The 27,287-nt window shown below is 46.4% G+C and overlaps 1 protein-coding gene across 2 annotated transcripts in view; it reads right to left on the bottom strand.

Moving 5' to 3' along the window:
- Window positions 1-27,287, bottom strand: part of TLL2 (tolloid like 2) — a 158,911-nt gene that overhangs the window by 87,791 nt on the left and 43,833 nt on the right. For both annotated transcript variants that reach the window (XM_087432349.1, XM_004427892.3), the window contains exon 2: window positions 23,694-23,804. In XM_087432349.1, the coding sequence (XP_087288475.1) occupies window positions 23,694-23,804 (111 nt within the window). The remainder of the gene's footprint in view (window positions 1-23,693; window positions 23,805-27,287) is intronic.

Below are 27,287 nucleotides of genomic sequence, written 5' to 3' on the forward strand. Positions count from 1 at the left end.
GGTTGAGTGCCTGCTTTGGGCAGCACTGTGCTGGATTTTTGAAGACAGGCAAAGGCCAGGCCTACCTTCATGGTGCCTTCATGGTTCTAGTGGAGAGGATAAAAACCAGCAGTAAACAACGAGATCATTCCATGGAGGGTGGAAGCACTTTGGAGAAATTAAAACAGTTCTATGATAGAGCAATGAGGGATGGGAGCCCAGGAAAGATCTCTCTGAGTAGATGACATTTGAGCTGAGACCTAAATGATGAAAGGGAGACATCCATCTGGGGAGAACGTTCCAGCAGAAAAACAAAAACAAAAACAAAAACAACCCCAGCAAGTGAAAAAGTCCTGAGGAAGGAAAATAGGAGTCCAGTGTGGCTAGAGTTAGGGTTGAATGCAAGCATGGTAGGAGCTGATGCCTGAGGGATGCAGGGCCAGCTCGTGCAGGGCCTTTGAGTCTTATCCTCACAACCACGTCTTAAGCAGTCTTAATTTGCCATGCCCTTTGGTCATATGTAATATGCAGGGCAATCGTGTGAATAAGTAATATTATTCCTCTTTTACAGAGGAGAAAACTGAGGCTCGTGAATAAGTTGTCCAAGGTCACTCAGCTGGTACGTGACTGCATTTGCATTCCAAGGCAGGCCCATCTGACTCCAGAATCCATAAACTCCATGCTGGTAACCCTTGCCCTCTACCCCACATCTGTACAGGTGTGGTCTGAGCAAGCATCCCAGACAAGGCTAATGGATGAAACACCTACACACTTCTGTCAGAAAACCACCTGCAAGAAACACCTGCTCAGCCAAGGTTTTAATTATTCGTTAGGAAAAAAAAAAGGGCAAAGCCCCTTTAACAGGTAGATTTAGGAATGAGCCAGGCAACCACTCCAGTAATCAATGTGTAATCATAAGCAGTGCAGTGCCAACTAAATTTTATATCTACGCCAAATTTCAAATGCTACAGAAGGGAAAGGGAACATGAGTTAAAAGATCATTGCCAGTTTTTGTTAATGAAATGATTTAATATTGGCAAGTGTATAATAAAACGGGAATTCGTACACACTGCTGGTGGAGGAGAATATAAATTGATAACATTTTATGAAGCAATTTAGCAAGATATATCAAAGTCTTTTAACATAGGCAATAATACGACTTTGACACAATAATATGCCTTCTAGATATCGGTACTAAGGAATTGATGGGCAATGAAGACAAAGGATGTTCATCTCAACCATTTTTATAATCAAGTCTGTAACAACCATACACCCCATGGGGGGTGGTAAAATGAATTATGATGTAAAGGAACACTATGTAACCTCAAATTGTTTTAGAAGAAAGTTTACCAAATGGGAAAAAAGTTCATAAGTCAAAAAACAGATTAAGAAACAGTACCCAGTGTGATTCTTTTTTTTTTTTTTGTGAGGAGATCAGCCCTGTGCTAACATCTGCCAATCCTCCTTTTTTTTTTTTTTTCTTTTTTGCTGAGGAAGACTGGCCCTGGGCTAACATCCGTGCCCATCTTCCCCCACTTTATATGGGACGCCGCCACAGCATGGCTTGACAAGCGGTGCGTCGGTGCGTGCCCGGATCCGAACCAGCGAACCCCGGGCCACCGCAGCGGAACACACGCACTTAACTGCTTGCACCACCAGGCTGGCCCCTCAGCGTGATTCTAATAGAATCGAGTATGATTCCATCTTTTTTTAAAAAACATATACAAAAAAACATGGAAAAAATGCTGGATGCAAATACAATGTCCATTATGATTATCTCTGGTTGATGATTTTTGGGGGAATTTTATTTTCTTACATACTTTTTGTAATTTCCAAATTTTGTTCAAAATGTAACTGTCATAATCAGGAAATAAAAGGATTTTCAAAAAGAAGAACTAGATTATAGCATACACTTTGCCTAAGAACATGTGCTCTGCATTTTGTAGTGTGTGCATGCACACATGTACACACATACACACACGTACACACACATGTCCACACATACACAAACGCTTGCCACGGAAACCTTTTTCCGATGGGAAAGAAACACAGTTGTGTGTATGCAGGTGGAAAAGTTGTGGTCCAATCTTTGTTTTTTGCTTTTCTGCCCTGACCCTGGAAAGAAAAAATAATGAGTCCACACCTTGCTTGGCAAGATGGTAGAGAGGAAAGCTCATCGGTGAGAATGTGAGAGGGCCTGTCAGAACCTTCTCTCAGACAGTATTGGGTGGGCTCTTCTGAGATCTAGCCCTCCCTTCTCCGCTCAGTTAACAGGCTCCCACCTGTGTCCTGGCACTGGCTGATAAGGCCTCAGAATTTGCTCCTGTCCCAGGCAGGAGCTTATGGGAGACTTCTTAATCATGCAAATTTGAGCTCTCTCTTCCCAGAGCCTCCAGGCAGACATCCATTTTGCTTGGTGTTGGACCCTCCACCCATCCTTTTCCTGGTCCCTGATCGTTGCTTGAGCTACACCAGACCTTCTGCTTAGGTATGCTCTTGGAGTAGGTGTTGCTCACCTGGCTTCAAACCTCCAGTGCTCCCCTGAGCCCTGGACTCCAAGTATTCTTGTACTTTTGGCCCACATCTTTCATACCCAGCCTGGCCTTGGCTTCTTGGCTGTTTCCATCATTCATTGCTGCATAACAAACTATCCTTCTAAAGAGAGTGGCTTAATATAACAACAATTTTATGCTTACTTCTGCTTCTGAGGGCCAGGAATTGGGGCAAGGAACAAACGGAGCTGGCTTGTCTCTGCTCCACAATGTCTTGTACCTGAGCTGGGATGGCTCAAAATGGCTGTGGGAAGGCTGAGATGGCTCACCAGGAGCCACGTGTCTGGGGCCTCAGTTTTCTTCCATGTGGCCTCTCCACATGGCTCTCTTGGGCTTCCTCACAGCAGAATGGTCTTGGGGTTCCAAGAGGTAGCATTCCAAAAAGATGAGCCCTGGTGTGCAACAGTTTTTTTAGGTTCTGCTTACATCACACTTTCTAGTGTCCTATTGGCCAAAGCAAGTCAGGCGACCAAGCCCAGAGTCACTGAGGGAGAGGACTGTACAAGGGGATGACTATGCCAGGTGAGGTTTGTCAGGGACCATGAATGCAACAGCCTACAACTTGCCCGATCTTTGTATACCTAAGATTCTAGTAAGTCAGGTGGTTTGTAAGATGGACCTAGAGTGTAAACTCTGGAGTCAGACTGCTTAGGGTTAAACCTTTACTTTGCCACTTACTAGCTGTGTGATCTTCAGCAAGTCACTTACCATCTCTGTGTTTCAGTTTCCTCATCCATAAAACAGGGATAAGAGTATTCACCCTATAGAGTTGTTACGATGATTAAGAGAGATAATACATGCCCTTGAATAATGCCTGGCCCGTGATCAACATTCACTGCATTAGATATTATTACTATTATTATTATCGCTATTAACTATAAAACTGTTCTGAAGTCTGAAGAAGCAGAATAGGATGGAACAATAAGCCATGAGCAAGACATTTGATACCTGAAGCATCACAATGCAAGGAAAAAGTTCAAGTTCTCCTTAAAGTAGACTTAACAAAACCAAGTTCAGGCTGCAAATCCACTGACAGTCAATTGGAAGGCATCCCACTGTACCCAGGCATAGTATTTCTTTAAACCTTGCTCCATATGGTGCTCACCCATAACAATTTGAGATAGCAAATAACTATAAAAAAATTAAAGATCTACTTTAAGAAAAGACTGGAGAGATTAGGTTATGTGCAGTTATCCTGTCATCCCTAGGACACTGGAGCTGGTTGGCTAAGATAGGTCAGTGCCATTCACTGGGTGTCAGTCCCAAATTGAAGGCTAGAACTTTGCTGAGGGAACCAATAATGCTTACTGGGGACTTTGTGTGTGCCAAGGACTGTGCTTGCTGCCTCATGTGTATCTTCTCATTTAATTCTCAGTACAGTCCTCTGAGGTAGGGACTATTGCTGGCTTTAACTACAAATGAGAAAACTGAAGCTTGGACAACTTTAAATAACTCACCCACAGTCATACAGCTAGTAAGAGGCAAAAGCAAGACACAACTCAAGGCCCGTCTGACTCCACGGATGGTCTTTATAATACAGGGATAGGGATTCCAACCTTAATAGTTGATAGCAAATGTCCCAATAGATGCGGTCAGGAAAATCCCAGCTCCTTGCTCTCTGGGCAGCTAGACAACAAAAGGTCATGTTCACAGGGAGATCCCTCTGAGGCCACATCTCAGGGATGGTTCTGAAGTCTCAGGGAGCCATGTTTGTACTCTGACATTCCCAGGAGACTGGGACAGGGCATCCGAGAAAGAGGAGGAGAAGAGGAAGGAGAAGACAGATGATGAATGGGAGCCCGAGCCTCCAGGGACGCTGCCCTGGCAAATCACTCTCCACTTCCCAGGGGAACCCGGCCCCACCCGGGGGCTGCCCTACACACACATCGACATTCAGAGCTCTCAGCCCCCAAACCAGGGATCAGACCAGATGTCCCTGAAGACTGAGCAGGTTCTTCCTCAGGAATAGAAAGTGGTCCCCTCCAGACACAAATGAGAGCCTTTTCACTTCCAGCTGAGCTCAGAACCACTAGATTCCCTCAGAGCCATCCAAAGAAGCCACTTCTGGCCAAGGGCTCACCACCTGCCTTGAATCAAGTAGGTTCCACAATGTGCTGGGCTGTGTGGGAGACACAGCTGTGAACCAGACAGTGCCCCATGCACAGGAGCCATGAGACACACACAACAGTGAGAGCAACCAGGTGAAAGAATCCTACTCCCAACCTGGAAGTCTAGGAGGGCTTCCTGGAGGTGGTATTGAAGGACAAGAAGAGTTTCAATAAACGGAGATGGGAGGGAGTCAGGCAGCATAGAACATAGAAAGGAAACGACTTGCCCAACTCGTTAGCACAGCTCTTTTGACCTAAGTGATCTTTGGCAAGATACTTGATTTTTCTGAGCCTCAGTTTCCTCACCCATAAAAATGGGCATAATAAGACCTAAGTTTTCAGGTTGTGAGCAGCACCTAATACAATGCCTGGCACACTGTAGTGACTCCATAGCCTTACTGATGATTATTCTTCAGGTCTCCTTAGGAGGCCTCAGCCTGTTGTATCTTGATGACCATACTGTGGCCTAAGCTCTAGGCAGGAGCACGGCTGTACGAGCCCTCCCTGTGCCCCTAAGTGGAGCTCTCCCAGACCCCAGCCTGCTGTGTCCCAGCTTCCCCCAATTTAAGACAGGCCTGAATCGGCCTGGCAGAATAACAGCCTGTCTCAGCCCTACCCCAAGGCCAAAACTTTAGCAGGGTCTGAGAGCACAACCCAGCTTCGTTTAGAAGAAGGAAAGGGAGGGAGGGAAGAGCAGACAGACAAGAAAAGAGCGGCTGCTCTTTCCCTCATAGCAACGACTATCACCTGAACTTCCAGTGGGGTTTGGTCCTTTTTGGTCCTGCAAAGTTGTGGAGGCAAATTGCTGGTCCTCAGAGGCCCTCAGGGGGCTCTTTGGGGGCCTCTCTCACACACAGATTTCCAGAAGCTTCTGAGGGGGGTGCTTCTAAAGCAGGGAATGGTTGGGTGTGGCAGCAGTGGGGCACTAGAGAAGCATGGGGGAAGAAATTCAGACACAGTCTTCACAGCTGACAGTGAAGCAGGAAGGGAGCACAAGGAGCCAGAAGCATGATGGGACACCAACTAAATTCTTTCCTGAGATGCTGATGGCCAAAATTTTGACCAACAAGCTGAATGCTTAGGAGGAAGATTCTAGAAGAATCTTCTCAGTCCCCATTTATTTCTTTCAGGGATCACTGAGCATTCTCAGCAATGATCTCGTTTATGTGCTTCTGTGTTTATTGCCTGCCTCCCCCACATCCTCTAAAAAACAAGTTCCATCTTCTTCACTGATGTATCCCCAGGTATGGGACAGTGCCTGGCACACAGGAGGTGGCTGCTGCTGAGAGGGAGGACTGGGGAAAGGGAGGCTGCAGGATGTGAGGCCACAGCAGATGTTAATGCTCCTCTCCAGGCAAGAAGTGATGACATCCTGGACAGTGGCCCAACTGTGGGGATGGAGGGTGCTCAGGAGAGCTATCTGGGTGATGAGATGAATATAACTCGGTACCCAGCTGTATGTGAGAAGGGAGATGGAGGAAAAGCACTGGTCAGCTCTGAGACATGATAAAGGCACCCACTTGCCCATTCTTCACACTGAAATATACCAATAGAAAAGAACATTTCAGAGGGCCCCTTCAGAATAGTCAACATTAGAGACTTGGGATAACTTTAATAGGAAATGTGTATAACTGCAAGAAGAGAATTACACATTTTTATTGCAATTTATAAAAATAGTAAATAAAGACATTTCATATTCCTGGATAAATTGGGTAAATACTACAAATGTGTCGGCTTCCCCGAATGAAGTTATGGGTTTAATGCAAGCATAATCCAAACTCTACGAGGATTTTGTTGGGATTCTCTTAGATTTTTGGAGAAAAGTGATCCTCAGATTCATCTGGAAGAATAAACAAGTGAGATTATCTAAGAAACTTCTAAAAATGAAGAGCCAGCACAATGAGGAAGGACGTACCCCATCAAATAGTAAAACATAAAGAAACTAACATGAAATGATATATGGATGAATGGGACATAAATGCTAACACTACACATAAAAACACACACTATGTGATAAAGGAGACATCGCCAGACCAGGGGGAAAGAATCTGAATTAGATGGTGTTGAGATTATTATTCAGAAGTTAGGGGGAGGGGTATCAACCCTATTCCCAAATAAAACCCAGATGGATTGAAAGAGTTAAGTATAAACAAACAAACCATAGAAGAACTTTAGAAAGAATAGTTGTTTCTCAAAGCTGTAGTAGGAGTAATTTTATATGTTTAGAAGTATAAGAAAAGAAAAATTCGTTAGACATATTTAACTTCAAAAACTTTAAAACTTTTATATATCGGAAAGACTAATTCCCTAAAATGAAAGCAAATCACCCATACAAGGGAAAATATCTGCATTGAAGATAACAAATGGTTACTATCCATTATACAAATAGCTTATGCAAATCAATGAGAAAAACTTTGTATCCAATAGACATTGGATAAAGGAAACTGGCACGTTACAGAAGAAAATATAATTAGTAGGTGATTATATAGAAGTTTACCCTTGAAATGAAAATAAAAGCAAAAATAAGATACAATTCTAGAACTATTAAAGTAGCAAAATAAAGAGATTAATGGCAACAATCATGCTGAGTCTGGTGGAAGTGGAATTTTCATTTTGTGAAGAGTCATTTATTCAGCAAATGCGGTGAACACCGAGAATGTGTCTGTCACAGGACTCGGCACAGGGAGTGCAGGTAAACGAGCATCCACAGAGCTCAGGCAGAGCTCCAACCCAGTCTGGGAGAAGGAGGAAGGAATGCGGGCTTTCGGAGGCTTCCCAGAGAAGGGTTGGCTGAGCTTGACAGAAAGGGAGAAGGTGAGGGCCAAAGACTTTCCGGGCCCTAAGGCCGGGAAGCGGACAGTCCCCAGTCCTCAGCCCGAGTCCCACCGGAGTCTGATCCCAACAAGCCTTTCCAGCTTCCCTCCCCACCCCCATGTCCCACCCTCTCACCCACCTGCCAACCACCCTGAACTGCTCAGCTCTCACTGCCAAGTTCCCTCCCCCATGACTTTGTTCAGGCTCTGCCTTCCACCTGCAATGCCCTCCCCGTTACAACCCTAACCAAAATCCTTCAAGGTCCAGCTTGACCTCTTCCATGAAGCCATCCCCCTCCTCTGTGCTTCATTTACATCTCCCTCACGGCCCTTTACTCATTCATTTGTCCATTCATTCCCTCATTTGACAAGATTTATCGCGCACCTCTCTGTCCTAGGCACTGTGCTGGGGCCAGGGATAGAAAAACAGATCAGACACAGTCCCTGCTCAAGAGGAGAGGCCAGCCCTGATCATACCATGCCCTTAGCATGATCACTTGTGAACCAGTCTGTTGTCCCTACAAGACACTTAACTCCTTGAGGACTCAGACAACGTCCTATCTTCACCAGGTGGTGTTCATAGCCGATGCTTAACAAATATATCCATTTCAATTGGACTGAATTGGATTGACTAATGCTTGGATATATTATCTCAGCTAAATCTCACTGCAACTGCGTGGGGTAAGGTATTATTATTGTTATCCTCATTTTACAGATGAGGAAACTGAGGCTCGATGAGGTAAAGCATTTGATCTGTGGTCATCAGCTGGTACGTAGCCCTGGTGAGAGGGTCTGACCACCAGCCATTGCTCTTTGCCTCGTTGCTCTGTCCCCTGGTGTCTGACAAGAGCAGAGAAGGAAGGGAAAACCCCAGACAATGAAGAAAGGGTTATCTACACTCAAGGGTTAAGACTTGCTTACTCCCCAATAAAAAGTTCTTCAGAAGAAGCACATGTTTGTCCTCATAGAAAACCTTAGAAGTATTTTATCACATGGCCTTTGCATAGATGAGCAAATGACCTGTAAAGATTTACAGATGTCTCAAAGGGCCAATCCCATGACTTGGGCCATAGAAAGAGTAGTAAGGGATTCAGGAAATCAAAGAAAGGAAGAGACCAACCCAAGCCCTCTCCAGGGAAGTGGAGGAGAGAAGCAGAAAGAGGATCACAGAGCTCCATGGCTTGTCTTTGACCTTCCTGAGACAGAAGTTGGCTTGGTTCAAGAAGAACTGTAGAGCAATGGCTTCACCTTTAAATGATAACATAGGAAAATAGAGGTTAATGTGACTAGTGTTTTTTGGGTGATGGCATACGTCAGTGAAGTGTAATGGCCCCCTTGTTTCAGAAAGGTCAATACCTATTAATGGTCCCATCCCACTGATTCATTGGGGCAGGAAGAACTTGTTCTGACACCAACACAAGTGCTGGGCCAAAAATCCTTCCCTGCAAGACATTGAGTGTGTCCTGTTTGCCTTTTCCGTATTTTTCCCCCAGTGACATCCAGAGCCCGACACATGGCATGCTGTATTGCAAGCAGGTGCCAGAGATTGAAAGTTCAAGGAAAAGAAGAAAAGAGGTTCCAGAGGAAGGATCTTCTTCTGGACTGCCAGGCAATAATTGAAACTCTAGGACTCTCCTCCTTTGATGGAGAAGAGAGAAGCAGCTTGGCCAGTGTCATGGGACCTGCATTAGGGCCCAAGGATGGTGTCCTTTACCCACTGGCCCAATATGCAAACTCAAATGCCTAGAGTTGGGGGGCCAGGCAAGTCACACATCAAAGTGAAAGAGGTCGAGTGTGAAAGATGAACAGGGAGTAGTGGGGTCTGTGGCAACCACGCACACCTGTTCCTCCAGGGCTCAAGCCATTGTTACACAACTCCGTTGATTGCTACCATGTGGGATTGTTGGACCAGCAGGGCCAGATCTTCCAACTTTTCAAGAGAAGCCAGAGTTCTGGATTTTTATGAGAAATCCGATTTTTAAATGTTGGCAGCAATTTAAAAAAAAAATTCAAGCATTACAAAACAAACAAAACACATCTGCAGACCAGATTTGGCTGGTGCGCTGGCCACTAGGACCTCTGGGCTGCAGAGTGAATGGGAAAGTCACGCCTCTAGGGGGTGCCCATGTCAGAGAAGACAGGGATTCCACGGGCAACAGCAGCCAACGTGCAGGGATGCAGGAGGGTAACGGAGAGCCTGGGAAGCAGAAGTCAAGGAGTGGTAGGAGCAGGACAGGGGCTGGATAAAGTTCAGAGGCTTAGTGCCAAGGCCAGCTGGGGCTTGTCCTTCAGTGTTTGTGGGCAAGCAGGCTCATTAAAGGAGGCCAAAGAGAAGTGAGATGACCAGAATGCAGGGTGAGATTCCACTGGCAACTCCGCCACCATCATCACATTCTCTCTCTGAACTGCCTTGGAAACCACAGAAATAATGACCTGTAGACCTCAGTGTAAACAGCCCCGGAAGAAATGTGACCTCGTCCTGCACATCAGCCACAGGTTAGCACAACAGGGGGAGCCTCATCCCAAACTCACACCAGCAGGGCCACTTGCAGTGCCTCAAGCTGCATCTCCAGCTCTCCCGGTCCAGCCCACTTGTCCCTGGTGCTCAGCGTCTCCGTCCCTCACGTGGCTCTGCTGTGGGAGGCAGTCTGACCTTTCTTAACCTCTTCTCTCCAGCCCATTTTTGTTTGTTGATGTTTTCTAAGGTGGGAAAAGGGAGGCCACAGCCACATTTCTGTCAGTACTATCGGGAGCCCATTGGAGGGGCTCTGGAAGGTCTCGGGTTAGACGCAATTTGAGCAGATTGTTGTAAAGTTCCACAAGGCATCAAACGAAGGAGCCAAAGACACTGTGGTTATTTAATCAGCCATGCACACAGCAGACGCCATGCGGAGTCCCCATAGATTCATGGATTATCTTTGGCAAAAGAACCAAGAGACTCCTTTTCAGCCCTCAGGAAGCTTCGAGTCCAACCCTCCATTTTACAGATAAGGAAACTGAGGTCCCCTGAGGTGAAGTGACCTAGCCACGGTCTTCTGGGCAGTGGGTAACTCTGAAGGGTTGTGGCACTGGTTTGGTCCACAAACAATTTAGTTCATTATCATGTCCAATGAGAAAATACTTGAGTAGCAGATGCATTTGTAGTAAAGGTCAGTTTCCAGCTGTAACCTAAGGCACCCATCTAAAAGAGGCCAAGAAATATAAGAGCAAAGGGGCATCATCTTAAGAAATCTAAAAATGCTAAGTTCAAAAAATTTAGGGGATGATTACTTATTGGAAAAAAGCATCCTTTACTTTTCCAAAAAGGCTTCACCACGGGATTCTCTTAAGTCAGGGTGAGGAATATTTTTTATATCTAGGCCACTGATAGTAGAACAATTGCTTGGAGGGCTATATAAATAAAAAACCTGTAAATATAGTTTATTTCATTTCATTCTGCTCTGGAGATCAACTGCTATTTAAATTAAAAACAAGAAACATAGAATTCCATTCAATAAATATAAACGAAAACATACACAGCTAAAAGGCAGGGAAAATAGAATCAGATTAAGAACCAAAGAACGATGCTCAGGGAGGTGGGGCGCAATCTTTCTGTTGGCCAAAACTGAGAGGCGAAGACTGGATCCTCCTCTGATACAAGCAGTCCCCAGCTCTCAGGAGGCTGTGTGCCCAAATTCCATGTATTAAGATGGCTGATGGGAACTCATAAGGTATTTTCCCATGAAAATAATATGAATGGTAAAGTGGGTGTGAGGTTACCAGGCTTGGCCCCAAGACCAGGTTAACCCAAAAAGAAGCTGCCACCTCACCTCCACACCTGGGGGGTCAGTTTGCTCCCCCATCACCTCCGCAAACCAGAAGCTGCTCCATCATTCATTATTCTCTTGAGCCACCTGCTTCCATTATCCCTTTGTTTCCTCCTCCTACCTCCCCAGGGCTCTGTCATCAGCCCTCTGGTCAGCTGACTTTATCTCTCCCATGGAGATCTCTTCCACTCTCAGGACTTCCACGGCATCCCTACATAGGTAGGTACTATACGCATTCAGCGGGGCACACTCGAACTGCGGCATCATGACGTAAACTCGGGCATGGTGGCCATGATGGCTCAGGTGCAAGAAGAGGCAAAAGCAAAAATGAGACACTCTGTGGCCCAAGAAGCAAAACCAGCTTTGTTTCTTTCTCTCCCGTTCGTAGTCCAGTCCCCAGGAGGCCAGCTCTACCCTGCTTCTGTCTTTAGGTGGCCAGGAGAATATATTCTTAAATAAACTATTTTACCTGAGCTATCTTGGGTGGGATTCTGTGTGTTGAAACTGAAAGAACCTTGCCTAGAATGTCAGGCACTAAACTCTTGTTTGTCCTGCTTTCTCAAGCTAATCTCCCAGTCATGACTCGGGATCCAGACTTGCGGTCCACGAGGGGGCCTAGGAGGACGGCTCCCTGGGTGGATGCCCCAGGGTGGTCACCCCACTGTGGCTCCAAGTGGACTCCCAGCCCAGTATCTCCAAATTCTGACAAATGCAGTCATAATAAACATCAACCAAAAGGTGAATTTACTATTCTGGACACTTCAAGTTCACAGTGAAGTCTGGCTTCAATCCAAGGTATAAGTCAGCCTCCAAATAAGACCCCAGGGAATGAGATGATAGAATCCTTATGTTGCATTCTTTTTGCCTTTCTAAAGAGCAGATGTGCACTTTATCAGATGCCTCATTATCATCTCAAACCATCTTACTAAATTGAAAACTTTATGGGTGGAATTACTGCCAGGCCTTGGCCGGTTCCTGTGCCGCAGCCCTCCTGCTCGCCCAGCTGCCGAGTACCGTCCGCCAGCTGAGCCAGCCCGACGCTGTGGCCAGCCCTGTCCTCGGTCCGGGGATTTAAGGAGTTTGGGCTCAACACTCGAGGGGCTCAGCAGCACATCACCTTTGGCCCCGATTTTGATCTGCGGGATTCCGCTTAATTTCTGACCCTTGTCCTCATCTTATTTTCTCAGACCAAGTCTCGGGCTTGTTGTCCTCCCTAATATCTACTTCCTAGAAGAATCAGGCCTTGTTCTTCTGAGCTGGAACTTTCTGTGAATTCTATTAAAGGCCTCACTGATGTTAGTTGCCTGGGTCTCTGTCCTCACACGAAAATTCCTGCTTTCCCATGGTATGGCCCTGCTCTACCTCCCATCAGGCCCTATGTCCCAGGCTGGACCCCCAACACCAACCCCTGCCTGGATGACAGCTGTCACCTGGGGCTTTCTCTCCAGGAGTGAGTTCTGCCTACTGGACCACACCTCCTCTGGGAGGTGGTGCCCCACACCTGCGGGGGCTTTTGACCCCAGGTCCCACCCCTCCAGCCCACCCCACTCCTCTAGAACTCCCAAAGCATGACCGTAATACCTTTCATCATTAAAACTCCTAATGGCAGGAGAAAAAGTGGGTACTGCTGTATCCTCGGTGCTGAGCACAAATGAGGTCCCCAATTAGCATCTGTTACTGGAAGAAAGGAAAGAGGAAGGGGAAGGAGAGAGAGGGAAAGTGACTCTAATCATGAAGATGTGTCAGAGGGTCAGCAGAGCTGTGGGGTAGACACAATGGGAGAACGTAGGGCATGCCAGAGTAGGAGATCAGCACATAAAGATCAGTTCTAAACCGTGGGAGCTATGGCAAATTGTTATAGGAGGGGCAGGGGTGAAACGGAGTGGTCAGCTGGGAGGCCCCCGCAGGTCTGCAGGTCTAGAAGAGAAGGGCTGAGAAGAGCCCTGGAGAAGTGAGCAGAATGCCGGCACTCCCTCTGTGGTTTGGAAAAGACATAAGGACCACATCTTCCACCTAGGTATCTGTACAAGGGCCCAGTAAAGATAAGCTATTGACCATGTGGCCAAAAGATGCCCTTTTCAGACACTCCCTCCAAGGTGATCTGGGCTTGCCCAGCCCGAGGTCACCACGCCTGAGCAGGAGCCTTTCATTGCTGACACCCACTCCCCACTGGAGTCTGAGGCATCACACATTCAAACAAACAGTCCTAACCCCAGCTGGCCTCTTGGGGGAGCAGAGGCAGGAAGCAAGGAGGCCATCATGCACTCCTGAGGCTCACGGCCCCATGCACAATTCACAAGTGTTTGTCTGGCATCGTTCATGTGCCCAGCCTGACACTGGAACAAAACAGGGAGGGCCAAGACCAAAGACAAGTCACAACTGTTGACGGTCTGGTGGATGCAGCAAAGCACACACTGAATGGCAACCTGAGATAACAGAGGGCAGGAGGAGGTACAGCCCCATTCGTGCCTGGAACGCACCCTTGTCTTTTACCATCACCTCTCAAAGGCAGTGATAAGGAGACCAAGTCTTCACAGCTCAAGGGGACAGGGTTAGTGGTGATGCCAGCAGCTGTTTCTAGAAGCAATGGAGTGCAGAGGCTAAAAGTAGACGTTTGACACTAGACAGAGGTAGTCTTAATCTTGGCTCTGCCCATAATTAGTTGTGTGATCAGACAGGTTACATACCTCTCTGAACATTAGTTTTCTCATCTATAGACCCTAACAGCACCTACCACATAAAGCTGTTGTGTGAAGATTAAATGAGATCTTGTGTATAAAGTATTTAAGATGTAATTAGCACACAACAAATGGTAGTTATTATTATTCTTTTTGTTGCTGCTATTAAAGAAGAATCAGCATCTGATCCATTTTCAGATCCCTGTTTGGCCAACTGTATGATGCAGAGTTTGACTCAGGAGTACTAGGGGAATCTTGATGTTGAGGATTGATAGAGAATAACCATGTGTGGTGGGATCTAAATCCAAGCAGCTGATCAGACCATGCTGGTGCAGGCCCAGCTCCAGAGACCCAGGGGGTGCTGGCAGAGTACTGCAAAGAAAAAGAATTCCACGGCATTTAGGGGGCATGGAGTCTGTGACACAGAGGTGGGCCAGAGAGAAGAGAAGGCAGAAGAGCTAGCATGGGGGCAGCCACGGTGGCTGTAGTTTATTGAGCACCTACCAGGTGTCCGACTGTGGGATACATGCTTTACTCATCACACTTTTTCAGTCTCCCCTACAAGATGGGTATTAATGTCCTATTTTACAAATAAGGAATGAATCACCCTAAGTCCCAGAGCTTATAAACAGAGAGTCAGAGAGGCAAACCCAGGCCTGCCTGACCCCAACATCCATGCCTTTCTACACTGCAGTTCCACAAGATCCAGGATGTTCACATGAGAAGAACACCTCCAACAGTGTGGAAACAGACAGAAAAGGGAGACCATAGACCAGAGTTTCATAACTTGGGATCCATAGAATAAACTTCTTGAAATTGCAAGCAAAAGTGTGTGTGTGTGTGTGTGTGTGTGTGTGTGTGTGTGTATGCGTGTGTAACTTTTTCTCAGAGAAGAGCTCATAATATTCATCAGACTCTCAAAAAGGGTCTGTGAACCACAAAATGTCAAGTACAATATACTCAGAGAAGAGAATTCACCAGGATCTCATTCTCTGGGCACCTCCTCCTCCAGAGCTCTTGAGACAGTGGAAAGGATGAGTAAGATTGCTCCCTGATAGCTTCTCATCCCTCTCCAGCTTTCCAAACCAGGGGCCCCAGCAGCAGAGGCCACCAGATGTCCCAGAGATGGGACTTGGCATTGCATGATGTGAGAGAAGAATCCAACGGACTGCCCCAGCAAGTTTAACCTGGCTCATTCATTCGTAAGCTCAGGCCATTGTCCCTTCTACAAGATGTCACAGGGAGCCACCATTGCCCCCATTTCTTACTTGGACACTTGTCAGTTAGTAGCTCTCCCACCGCCAATAAAGGAAAGTAATGAAAAGATGAAGCCGTGTCCACAAGCTTGCGGAATGTCTCCCTGGGAGCAGCATCTGAAAAACCACAGCCTGTCAACGGGGCTGCTTAAAACAGCCCCACCCACAAATTCTCTCAAGAGCCTCAGAGCTAAAAATGTGTTGGGAGCTTTGACATGTTGGGTCTCTTTTAAATGCTCAAACCTTGGAAGGCAGAACCCAGAAACCCATGTAGTCCATGTTGCTATCTCATGAGGATGCATTAGCCTTTTATGCCTAAATTTAGCCCCTCAATGCCCACTGGCCTTTGCTTCCCCTCTTTTCTCTGGCTTGAAACACCAGAGCTCAAACTGGCTTGAAAAAAATGAGGATGTGGTTTTATAAGGCCCTCTATTCAGATGGAAACACTGAGACCAGGTAACAGTAACATGTGCTACTATAAGTCATGGACAGAATAGGACAAAGAATTCTAGGAGCCAAAGGCTCTGCCAGGAGGACAGGGCCTCAGGACTCAGAGATGAGGCCCAGAGAGGGGAGGCAAGTTATCCACACCTATGTCTTTGATTTTCTCCTGCTACATAATTATTTTGAACTCAGATGCCCAAACTGTTGGGCTAATGTGGATGCCCTACACAGATAGCAGGAGTTTAGGAAGCAAGGATTTAGAGCAAAGTTGGTGTCTTAAATAGAGATGGACATGGCCCAATAGCTCAGAATAGACAAGGCGGGAAACATCAGCTTCCATCAGAGCCAATGGGTAATTAAAACCATTTCCCCTTTCAGAGTTCTCATTACAAAGATCAAGAAATCAGATCCATTATCCGGTTGGAGATAACCACAAGATGAGATTTCCTCTCCTGGTTTCCAGACATTTGCAAAGATGGGAAAGTTCAACCTTGGCTTCCTGGACTCTTCAGGGAAGAAACAAACAAACAGAAAGTCCAAAACACCAACCGCACAGGCCTCCTCTCCACATCCTGTGTGGTTAGGAGGCGAGGTGTCTCAGAGCTCAGAAATGGGGCCATCAGGTTCTGCACCATCACATTGAAGAGGATGCAAGAGGGTCGGAGAGTGTGTGTGTGCCTGCGTGTGGGTCTGTGTGTGCGTCTGCTAAGTACTTCCTTCACTACACAGCTAATCCGATTAGCAGCTTTAGGAAACCCTGCAATGTTAATTCAAGGGGCCCATTCACAGAACAGCTTGGCCTATGCCTGCCCAGAACTGCCATTCTTCTCACTGCAAATCAAATGCACACAGAAGGACTTTCTCTCCCTGAAGAATGCGCTCTTGCCTCCTTGCCCCCACACACATCCAGAATGCTGCTGCCACTTCCTCTGGTGGATCCCATGGCAGGGGAACGGGCCTGTCCAAAAATGGGGGTGGAATAGAGCTGTCTCCATCCCAAGCACAAAACGAGGCTAATATTAACAGCACTGTCAATCCAGGTGGCCTCCCAAGCTGGCAGCTGTGCTGAGTAAAGAGATGTCATGAATGCACACAGGTTGTAGGGCCCTGGCTGAGTCACTGGCTTTCTCTGGGCCTTCATTTCTTTTTCTGTAGAATGGGGACTTGGAGCAGAGGGTGTAGCTGGAACAGACGGCTGGAAGGAAGGACACTGGGGGCCTGAACAGACACAGTGTCATTGTGTTTGGCTGGAGGACGAGCAGAGGGAAGGGAGCTGGATGTGCACATTGTGGACAAAGCATGGAGGGCCTTGGGCGTCAGACTAAGGAATGTTTCTGGTAAGTGATAGCGAGGCACTGACGGGTTTTAAGGAGCATAGTTGTATTAGTTTCCTAGGGCTGCCATAACAAATGACCACAAAGTGCGTGGCTTAAAACAAAAGAAATCTATTGCCCCACAGACTTCTAGAGACTAGACGTCTGAAATCAGGGTGTAGGCAGGGCCATGCTCCCTCTGAAGGCTCTAGAGAAGAATCCTTCCTTGCCTCTTCCTAGTTTGTTGCAGATCCCAGCAATCCTTGGTGTTCCTTGGCTTGTAGCTGCCTCATTCCAATGTCTGCCTCCCTCTTCACATGGCTTCCTCTCTGTGTATCTCTGTGTGTCTCCTCTTCATATGAGGACCCCAGTCATTGGATGTCGGGCCCACCCTAAATCAGGATGATCTCATCTCAAGATCCTTAACTAATTAGATCTGCAAAGACTATTTCCAAATAAGGTCACTTTCTGAGGTTCCAGGTGGACATGAATTTGGGGGGACACTATTCAACCCAGTAAAGTGGTTGCAAGGTCAGAGCCAGGAAGATCATCTGGAAGCAAGATGGAGAAGGAGAGCCTAGAGGCAGGGAGACTGATTGGAACTAATCACCACAAGCCCGGGGCCCTAAGTGAACAGCAAGGGTGCTCCCTGCTGGGCATCCCAAAGCCCTCAGTGGCTTTTTTTTTCTGTGGCCTGCACAGCCCCATGAGTGGGCTCTTAAACCAACCCAGGCACAAGGTCGTTGCTCATCCCTTGGTACAGAAAGACTCCAGTCTACTTTCCAAGTGATGGCAAAGGAATGATTACAAGCACCTCTGTTGTTCTCCATTCCTTGTAACTGGCAACATGGTGGACAGGTTGGTACAGTGGAGGACACATGCCCTGGGAGATGGGAAACTTGGGTTCTAGTCATGGTTCTGCCACTGATTGAATCTGGGATGTTGTGCACATCTAGGAAAGGAGGTAGACTAGGTCACTTCTAGGGCAACAACATTTCTTCATTCTGCAGCCGGAAAAGTAGCTCCAAGCTCACAGGACAAACCAGGGAAAGGAGGCCTCCGGGGCTGCACTGCATCCCATCCCCCTCCAAGGATTCAGCCCTTCCCCCTTGAACCCCTCCGGTCCAAAACCAGGGGCACTTACCAAAGTTTGGAAACGAGATAACCTACATCTAAGAACACATCCTTTCACACATTTGGAAGTAGGAAGAAAGAAAAAAGGTGTGGTTCCTTTTTAATTTATTTTTTTTAATCAAAGCAAATGTTTCAAGATCTATGCACACAGTTGCTCACAGCAGCATTGTGTCTAATAGGAAAAAACATCACAGAAAAAAAGGCAAACAACCTTATGCCCATCTGTACAGTATTAGTTCGATAAACTGTGGCAGAGTTGTACATTAAATGTGATAGACCACGGGCTGGCCCAGTGGCTTAGCAGTTAAGTGTGCACGCTCCGCTACTGGAGGCCCGGGGTTCGGATCCTGGGCGCGCACCCACGCACCGCTTCTCCGGCCATGCTGAGGCCGCGTCCCACATACAGCAACTAGAAGGATGTGACAACTATCTACTGGGGCTTTGGGGAAAAAAAAAGAGGAGGATTGGCAATAGATGTTAGCTCAGAGCCAGTCTTCCTCAGCAAAAAGAGGAGGATTAGCATGGATGATAGCTCAGGGCTGATCTTCCTCACAAAAAAATAAAATAAAATAAAATAAATGTGATAGACCACAAAGTACTGCATGAAAAGATGTTCAGGATGTGGTGTTAAGTGAAAGACGCAGGTACACAAGAGCGTGCTGAGAAAAATCCCTTTTATGTTTTAAAAAATGCCCATGGCCCAAGCACAGTAGGCTGGAAGGAATCCAGCGAGCAGATAATGACGAGGATCCCTGGGGCTGGGGTAACAGGGGATTTTCACTTTCTACTTTCTACAGTTTTGAGCTATTGGACTTTTTTTTTTTTTTTTTTAACAACCAGCAGTATTAGTTTAATCGGCAAAAACAATAAAAAATATTCCCATTCTTAAAATAAAATAACTATTCTAGATAGATGCAAAGTACTATTGGTCCTCAGAGAAAAGTGCTCAGGATAGAAATCACCTTGCCATATAAACACACTGGAAAAAAATATATAGATCAAGTTTGGGAAGAAGGAAACACGAGGTCCAAGCTCCCAATGTTCCCTCCAGCACATAGCAAATTTCCTCCATTCTCTACTTTAGCCTCAAACCGGCCCAGGTCAGTGCTCTTTCTGCAAATACTATTACTAACAATAATGAGGAGGAGGAGGTGGAGTTGATATTTATTAGCATTTATTATATGACAGGCACTGTGCTAAGCACTTTACACATATTCTTTCCTTTTGTCCTTACAACATCACTCTCAGGTAAGGATAATTACTATTCCCATTTGACAGATGAAGAAACTGAGGCCCAGCTCAAGGATTCAAGCCCAGGCAGTCTGACTCCAAAGCCTGGACCAGGGCTTTCACCACCCTTCTGGGAGCAAAGCCCCATTGGAGCTCTTCATCTTTTAGGCCCCTGGGAGATGGCTTCAAGGTCTGCCAGTGTTCCTCTACCTCTTCCTTCTCTCCTCTCCACTGATGTTGGCCGGTGCCTTCTAGGTACAAGGTGCCGGGCCACCTCTGGGGAGTCCAAAGTCTAATACGATGTAGACTTTCTCAGCTCACAGGCAAGAAGGAAAGAGAAGACAGGCACTCAAGTTCTCAGACCACGAGGTTGACCATACTGGCCGTGGGAGAGTGCCGTGAGGGAGGCGAAGGCAGGGCTGCTAGGCTTCCCTTAACTGCAGCGTCCTTGGGCAACCTTCTGGGCAGGCAACTCTCAGCAGCTGAGCACATAGCTGCCATGGTGGCTGGCCACTGCCCAGCCTCTTTCTAGGGTCTCTCACTCACATTTGCCATGCTGTGCCATGGCAGGTCCCCCAAGGACAGCAGGAGGACCGCCCACAGGGACAACACTGAGCCTTCGTGCTGGTGGACGGGCATCAACTGAACTGCTGTGCAGGCCCAGAGGGTGTGAGTGGGGTCCCCAAGCCAGACAGACCAAGACCCAAAGGCCTCATCGGATCCTGCATGGTCACCCCTCTTGCTTTCCAAATCAATATGCACCCACACAGAGTGTAAATTGGTACAACCGCTTTGGAAAACTTACGGTATCTACTGAAAACTTATGTATAACCCACGACCCAGCAATTCCACTCCTGGGTATATGCCCAATGGAAATGAGTGCTTGTGTGTGTGTCCACCAAAAGATACACACAAGAATGTCAGTAGCAGCTTTATCACAGCCAAAACCTGTAAAGTGTCCAAATGTCCGTCAACAGAAGAATGAATAAACTAGGGTACATTCATACAATAGAATACTGCACAGCATTGAAAGAGAATGAACTATTGTTTCACACAACAACGTGGGGGAATTTCATAGTCATAAAGCTGAGTGAAAGAAGACAGACACAAAAAAATACACACTGTATGATTTCATTCATGCAGGTAAAATGAATCCGTGGTAAGAGAGGTCAGACAAGTGGCTACTTTGGGATGGATACTGACTAGGAAGGGGCATAAGGAAGTCTCTGGGGTTCTGGAAATATTCCGTACCTTGGTCTGGGTGGTGGTTACACAGACATGGACACATGTAAAAGTTGATCAAACTGTATATTTGATATACATGAAGTTCACTATTTTAAAGTAATATTGCAAAATCAAAAAGTTTTAAAAAATTTTAACCACACAAAGATTACAATCAGGTCAACTTTTCTAGGCCTCCAGGTAAGAATTTTGGGGGGAAGAATATGATTAGCTGGAGTGGTAGAATTATGAAGAGATGCTTCCTTTTGTTAGAGCTCAATTAAGGTTGTATATATATTGGCATGAAAAATAATTTGGTTTCTAAACCCCATTTAAAATTCAAATAGACCTTTCAAACCATACATAAGAGGTCTCCAAAATCCTAAGAAATGATAGTCATAGAACCAGACATCAAAAAGAAGCTCTAAAGTGCCTAATTGCTCCTCCCTCTTCCCAGCCATTGGCAGTGGGGTCCTCCTGACGTCCTGACAACAATTGTCATCTTGCTTTCCCCTCATCCCCCACCCCTGTGGGGAGCTTGGAGCCCAGGACTTGGCCTGGTCCCTGTAGCTGCCCATGTCCTTCATGAGCCATGGGAGTTGCCCCTTACGCTAGGCACATTCCCACCCACCCCCTCCACAGGAAGAGGGAACCAACCATTGGACAAGGAGGCCATGTAACCTCCTCAGTGGTGACCGCTATCCCATTTCCCAGCGTCCTCTTCCCACCCCTCCCTCTGTCCGGAATGCCCTGTTCTACCCTCTAACTTTTTACTCCCCAGCCTGGCAAAGCCCTCCATCGCCCCAAGACCCCATTCCCTGGGAAGCCCTTCTGACTCCCCCACTCCCAGTAATAGTCCTTCTTCGTGCCCCCACTGCCCCTATGCTTCCTGGGACGCCCTCCTCTAAGTCTTCAGTGCTCTTTTTGGTTTCTGCATCTATTTCTTCCACTAGCTGGTGAATCCTTAAGAAGAGAAACCTCAATTTATACCTTCTCAGGATTTAGCACAGGACCTGGCACAAAGTGGACACTCAATAGAGGTTTCAATGAATGAATGAATGAATGGAGACCACACCCAGAAACATGAATACAGTATATTCTCCTCCTTCCCTCCCAAGTGGATAAGAGATCCCAGGGCCTTCTGCGCCAGGAAATGCTGAAACGAAGAATTGGTGAATCAACTCTAGTGGAACCTCAGAGCCTTGCAAGGCACCCTCGCCTTTGGGAATGTTCCTGGATGCCACCGCATGCATCAACAGTGGGGGAAGGGGTTGCCTGACAGCCCCTGCCCCACCTTCACCCCCAGCAAGCAGCACGGCGAGGCTGCCCCAGCTTCCAGCCAGGAACCCAGCATCCTCAGGGCAGCTGGTGGGCTGTGGAGAGCAGTAGGAGAGGAGACTCCACCAAGGCCCCACAAGTCAAAGCTGAGCAGGTCACACTCCTATTCAGAAACCTTGGGCAGGACCCCTGCAGCCCACAGGGGAAAGCCCCAGCTCATTAGCTCAACAGGCATCGAGCTTTGTAGGAGTTGCCCCCACTCTGGGCACATTCCCACCCACCCCTTCGACAGGCACCTTCACCATCTACCCCAGCCAACCTCTCCAGGTCCATCTCTCTACCACCGCCCATCCCAAAGAGCCACCCTCCAAGGACCCACACCTTTCCTCTGTTCCCTGAATCAAGACAGCCCCTCTCATACTCCCTGCCTTTGCACATAGCTTCCCCTTTGCCTGAAATGTCTTTTCTTGATTCTTCACCTAAGGAACGCCTACACATCCTTCAAACACAACACAAGAGTGCCCATTCCCATTATGCCTTTCTTGGTTCACCTAGTTAGGCTTCTCCACTCACTATTCTCTCTTCCCACTGTTCTTGGTTCATTATAGCACTTGCCATGAGGAATTACTGTTTATCTATTTATATGTCAGTCTCATTCTACTAGACTGGGAGCCCTTAGTGATAATATCTGCCATTGCCTGAAGATGTGTATCGTGCAAGGCACCAGGCTAGCCAGTTATCCTGAGTCCATCCTCCCAACCTCCTATGGAGTAAGTGTTGTCTTCATCTCCATTTTACAGATAGAAAAACTGAACCTTGGAGATGTTAGAGAGCTTGTCAGATCTAAACCCCGTCTGCTTGGCATGAAAGGTCTCCTCGAAGGCAGAGGTCACATCTTACTCCTCTTTCTCTCACAGCATTGCATTTGGCCCATGACAGGTGCTCACAAAAAGGGTATAAAGCTTCAGTTATGGAAGAGAAATCAGCTCTGGAGATCTGTACCATATTGCGCTTGTAGTTTAGAATACTGTATTGTATACTTAAAAATTTGTTAAAAGGGTAGATCTCATGTTAAGTGTTCTTAACATTTTTAACACATTCTTAACACAAATTTAAAAAAGCCTTAAGAGAAAGGAAGGGGGTTGGGTGGAGGGGTCACAGGTAGCAGAGACAGTGGAGCATCAGGTACACATGAGCCTTGGTCACCAAATAACAAGCCTTTGTCAGCCACACCAGCCCATTAGCCCCATGACTCAGCCCCCGAGGCTGCTTCTGAGAATGGAGATTCCACAGTGTTAAGGCATCTGAGCCCAGTGAGCAGGGAGGGAGGAGAACTCAAGAGACCAGTCCCCTTACTACTCACCCCAAGGTGGAGGTGAGGAGAGAGAGTGAGAGAAGGGTAATCTAAGTCTGAAGGCCCAACCGTGTAGCTGGTCCCAGGGGATTTTCGCCAGGGTTGTCCGACAAACACAGGCACAACAGCCCATAGGCAAACATCTCCCTCATGCTAATCATTATCAGCATCATCATCAGACATGCCCTAAATGGAGCCCATCCAGGAATTCTCTCCAGTTGGGAAGTGTCGGACCCCGAGGCCAGAGTCCTGAGAAGCTATGCTGCACTTAAGCTTGAACTCTCTGAGCTCCAGCCTGAACGCTCAGATAAAGAGGCAAATGGAGATTTTCTTAGAAGGACCAGCCAACTTGGAGGCTCCAGTCCCACAGCCTGCAGCGGGGCTGGAGGGGTGACACCTCTGGTTCTCCGCAGACAGGTGAGCACTGGACTGACAGGTCGAATACCGATGACCTGTGGTCCACATCTACCCCTGCTGAAGCCCTGACCCCTCCCTCATGGGCAGGGGTCGGGGGACGCAGTACTTACCTGTGCTGTGCCCTGTTTCCTCCACTGACTGCTTGACCCAGTCTTGGGCTTTGTCAATGCGAAATAACTTCAGGTCCTCTTCATCTAAGGCAATGTCTCCCCAAAAGACAGCTGGGAAGAAAAAACATAAATGGGTCAATTTAAGCTGGAGGTCAAGAAATGGATTTACTAATGCCCCAGAGGGCATTGGGTGTTGGGTAGTGAAATCTAGAAAAGACAGTCATCCAACCAAATTTCTCCCTGAGCCTAAGAGCTAGGGCTGGTAGAGAAAGAGGAAAAACAGATGATGATTCTGTACATCAAAGCCACAGGGCAGGAGCCAACCACCCTGAAGATCAAAGATTTAGGTCTAGAAAGTATTTTGAAAGGTCACCCTGTCTTACTCTAGCTATAGGCAGCTCTAGGCAATACCACCACACAAAGACAGCTGCTTCTCTCTTCTCTGGAGTCCTCAGGACTTGAAAGAAAAAGCATAACATGATAAGTAAAACTACTGTTCACAATATTTGCTGCCCTTCCCTGGGGGAAGATTATATTTCCCTGACTGCTGATGTCAGGATCGGCCACTTCACCTGCTCTGACTAATTAAATGTGAGAGGAAGCTTTAAGAGCTAGTGCATGATTCACCACATCCTCTTTCCCTTTCCCAGAAGATAAGCCATGTTCCAGAGGAGGGTGACTCTATCATCTTGGGCTCTGGAGTAAAGATGGTGTGGAGCAGAGCAATGGTTGATTAGGATGGATGTGTAGCACGAATGAGGAAAATAAAAACTGTTATTTTTATACGTCTCTGAGATTTGGACCTATTTATTACTGGAGCACAACCTCTTTATCCTGACTAATACAGAAGTTGCTATCAGAAGTGGTATGCTACTGTAACAAAAATCCATTGTCTTTGGGCCAGGCGGCAAGTGTCAAGGAAATTGTTACTGAAGGCTGGAAGGAGGTGATGTATATTATGCAGTGATGAAGTATTTGGTAAAACCATTGCCTGCATTAACTTGGAAGCAGATAATAAACTGAATAAGCTTATGGCTTTAAGTGAAGAGACTGAGAGTCAGAATATTAATAGCATGCCTTGGTTGCCATTAGCTGTGTTTGACAAGGTACTACAAGAAAGATAAGGGCTTTAAAAAGAATCGCACATGGAAGCAGTATGCTCCCTGATTTCAAATTATATTACAAAGCTATAGTAATTAAAACAGTGTGATATTGGCATAAAAACAGACACATAGATCAATGGAACAGAATAGAGAGCCCAGAAATAAACCCACACATATATGGTCAATTAATTTACGACAAAGAAACCAAGAATATACAATGGGAAAAGGACAGTGTCTTCAACAAATGGTGTTGGGAAAATTGGACAGCCACATGCAAAAGAATGAAACTGGACCATTATCTTACACTACACACAAAATTAACTCAAAATGGATTAAAGGCTTGAACGTAAGACCTGAAACCATAAAATTCCCAGAGGAAAACACAGGCAGTAAGCATCTTGACATCAGTCTTGGTGATGATATTTTGAATCTGACACCAGAAGCAAAAATAAATAAGTGGGACTTCATCAAGCTAAGAAGCTTCTGCACAGCAAAGGAAACCATCAATAAAACGAAAAGGTAACCAAAACCACAATGAGATATCACCTCACACCTGTTAGAATGACTATTGTCAAAAAGACTGGAAATAACAAGTGTTGACAAGGATGTGAAGAAAAGGGAACACTTGTGCACTGTTGGTGGGAATGTAAATTGGTGCAGCCACTATGGAAAACAGAATGGAAGTTCCTTAAAAAATTAAAAATCGAATTACTATATGATCTAGCAGTTCCACTTCTGGGTATTTATCCAAATAAAATGAAAACACTATTTTGAAAAGATATATGCACCCCCATGTTCATTGCAGCATTATTTACAACAGCTAAGATATGGAAACAACCTAAGTGTCTACCAATAGATGAATGGATAAACAAGATGTGGTATATATACACAAGAGAATATTATTCAGCCATAAAATGAATGGAATCTTGCCATTTGCAACAACATGGATGGACCTCAAGGACATTATGCTAAGTGAAATAAGTCAGACAGAGAAAGACAAATATTGTATGATCTCTCTTATATGTGGAATCTAAATATATATATATATATATATATATGTAACTAACGTCATAAATACAGAGAACAGATTGGTGGTTGCCAGAGGCGGGGAGTTGGGGCTGGGAGAAATGGGTGAACTGTTGTGTTGTTGTTGTTGTTTGTTTAAATAAATTGAATTAAAAAAAAGACAGGCAATTTACAGTGGAAATGAAAAGGAATAGAGTCCAGAAATTCAAGGACTTGGAGGGTTGGAAGAGCCAACCTATTCTCATCAGTAAACAATAAAAGAAAAACTGAGATGGCTTTTGAATAACGAAGGCTGAATAAAACTCAGCTTTGTGGTGTGAAGAATTGGGAACCCTCACCCATTGCTAGTGGGAATGCGAAATGGTATACCCACTATGGAAAACTATGTGGCAGTTTCCTAAAAAGTTAAACTTATCATAAGACCCAGCAATTCCATTCCTAGGGCTCTTCCCAAAAGAAATGAAGACATAGGTCCACACAAAGACCTGTATTCAAATGTTTACAGCAGCCTCATTCATAATAGCCCCAAACTTGAAAACAACCTAAATGTCTATCAACTGTTGAACAGATAAACAAAATGTTGTATATCTATATAATGGAAAACTATTGAGCAATTAAAAAGAACAAACTATTGACACATGCCTCAACATGTATGAATCTCAAAAACATCATGCTAAGTGAAGAAGCTAAATGCAAAAGACTACATATTACATGATTCCATTTATATGAAGTGTCTAGAAAAGGCAAATTTATAGAGCTAGAAAGAAGATTAGTAGGAGGAGGAGTCAAGATGGCGGCGCAGGCAGACTCTGAACTCACCTCCTCCCGCGGACATAGCCAATTTACAACTACTCATGGAAAAATTACCCCTGAGACAGAACTGAAAACTGGATAAGAGGAACTCCTGCAACAACGGACAATCCTAACTGAGGTGGAAGAGGCAGAAACTCCCTTCTGGAGAAGAAAAACGCCGCCTTCACAAGCCGCCAGCTTCACGGCCACCGGGAGCAGCTCACAGGTACGCAGCCTCCCTGGAGGCGCGGGGCCCTGAGCCGGGGAGCGCCCCCGCTGTGGGCATTTTGTGGACCCAGCACAATCGAGACCAGTGGCATGATATCTGACTGTGCCTGCTACTAAAACATTGGGGAGCACCCCCAGAAAACCCAGTTCACAAAGAAACTAAAACCGGCTCTTAAAGGGCCCATGCGCAAACTCACCCGTTTCAGAAAGCATCCTAAAATCACCAGAAAGAAAGGTGCACAGTGCTGGGGTGAAAAGAGACTCACCTAATAGGCCCTGAGTGCATCTCGGTGAGGGGTGAGAACACTCCAGGGACTGGGACATTGGCGGTGGCCATTGTTGAGGCCTGGTGTGGGCGTGCTGACACAGATGCCATTGGAGTTCTCCCTGGGGCCTGCTAGCCCAGGGTCTGCCCCACCCGCTAGAGCACCGATTTAATCCAGCT

The sequence above is a fragment of the Ceratotherium simum genome, chromosome 6 (genome assembly GCF_057802395.1).
Source record: "Ceratotherium simum simum isolate JZ-2026a chromosome 6, ASM5780239v1, whole genome shotgun sequence".
Taxonomy (NCBI): domain Eukaryota; kingdom Metazoa; phylum Chordata; class Mammalia; order Perissodactyla; family Rhinocerotidae; genus Ceratotherium; species Ceratotherium simum.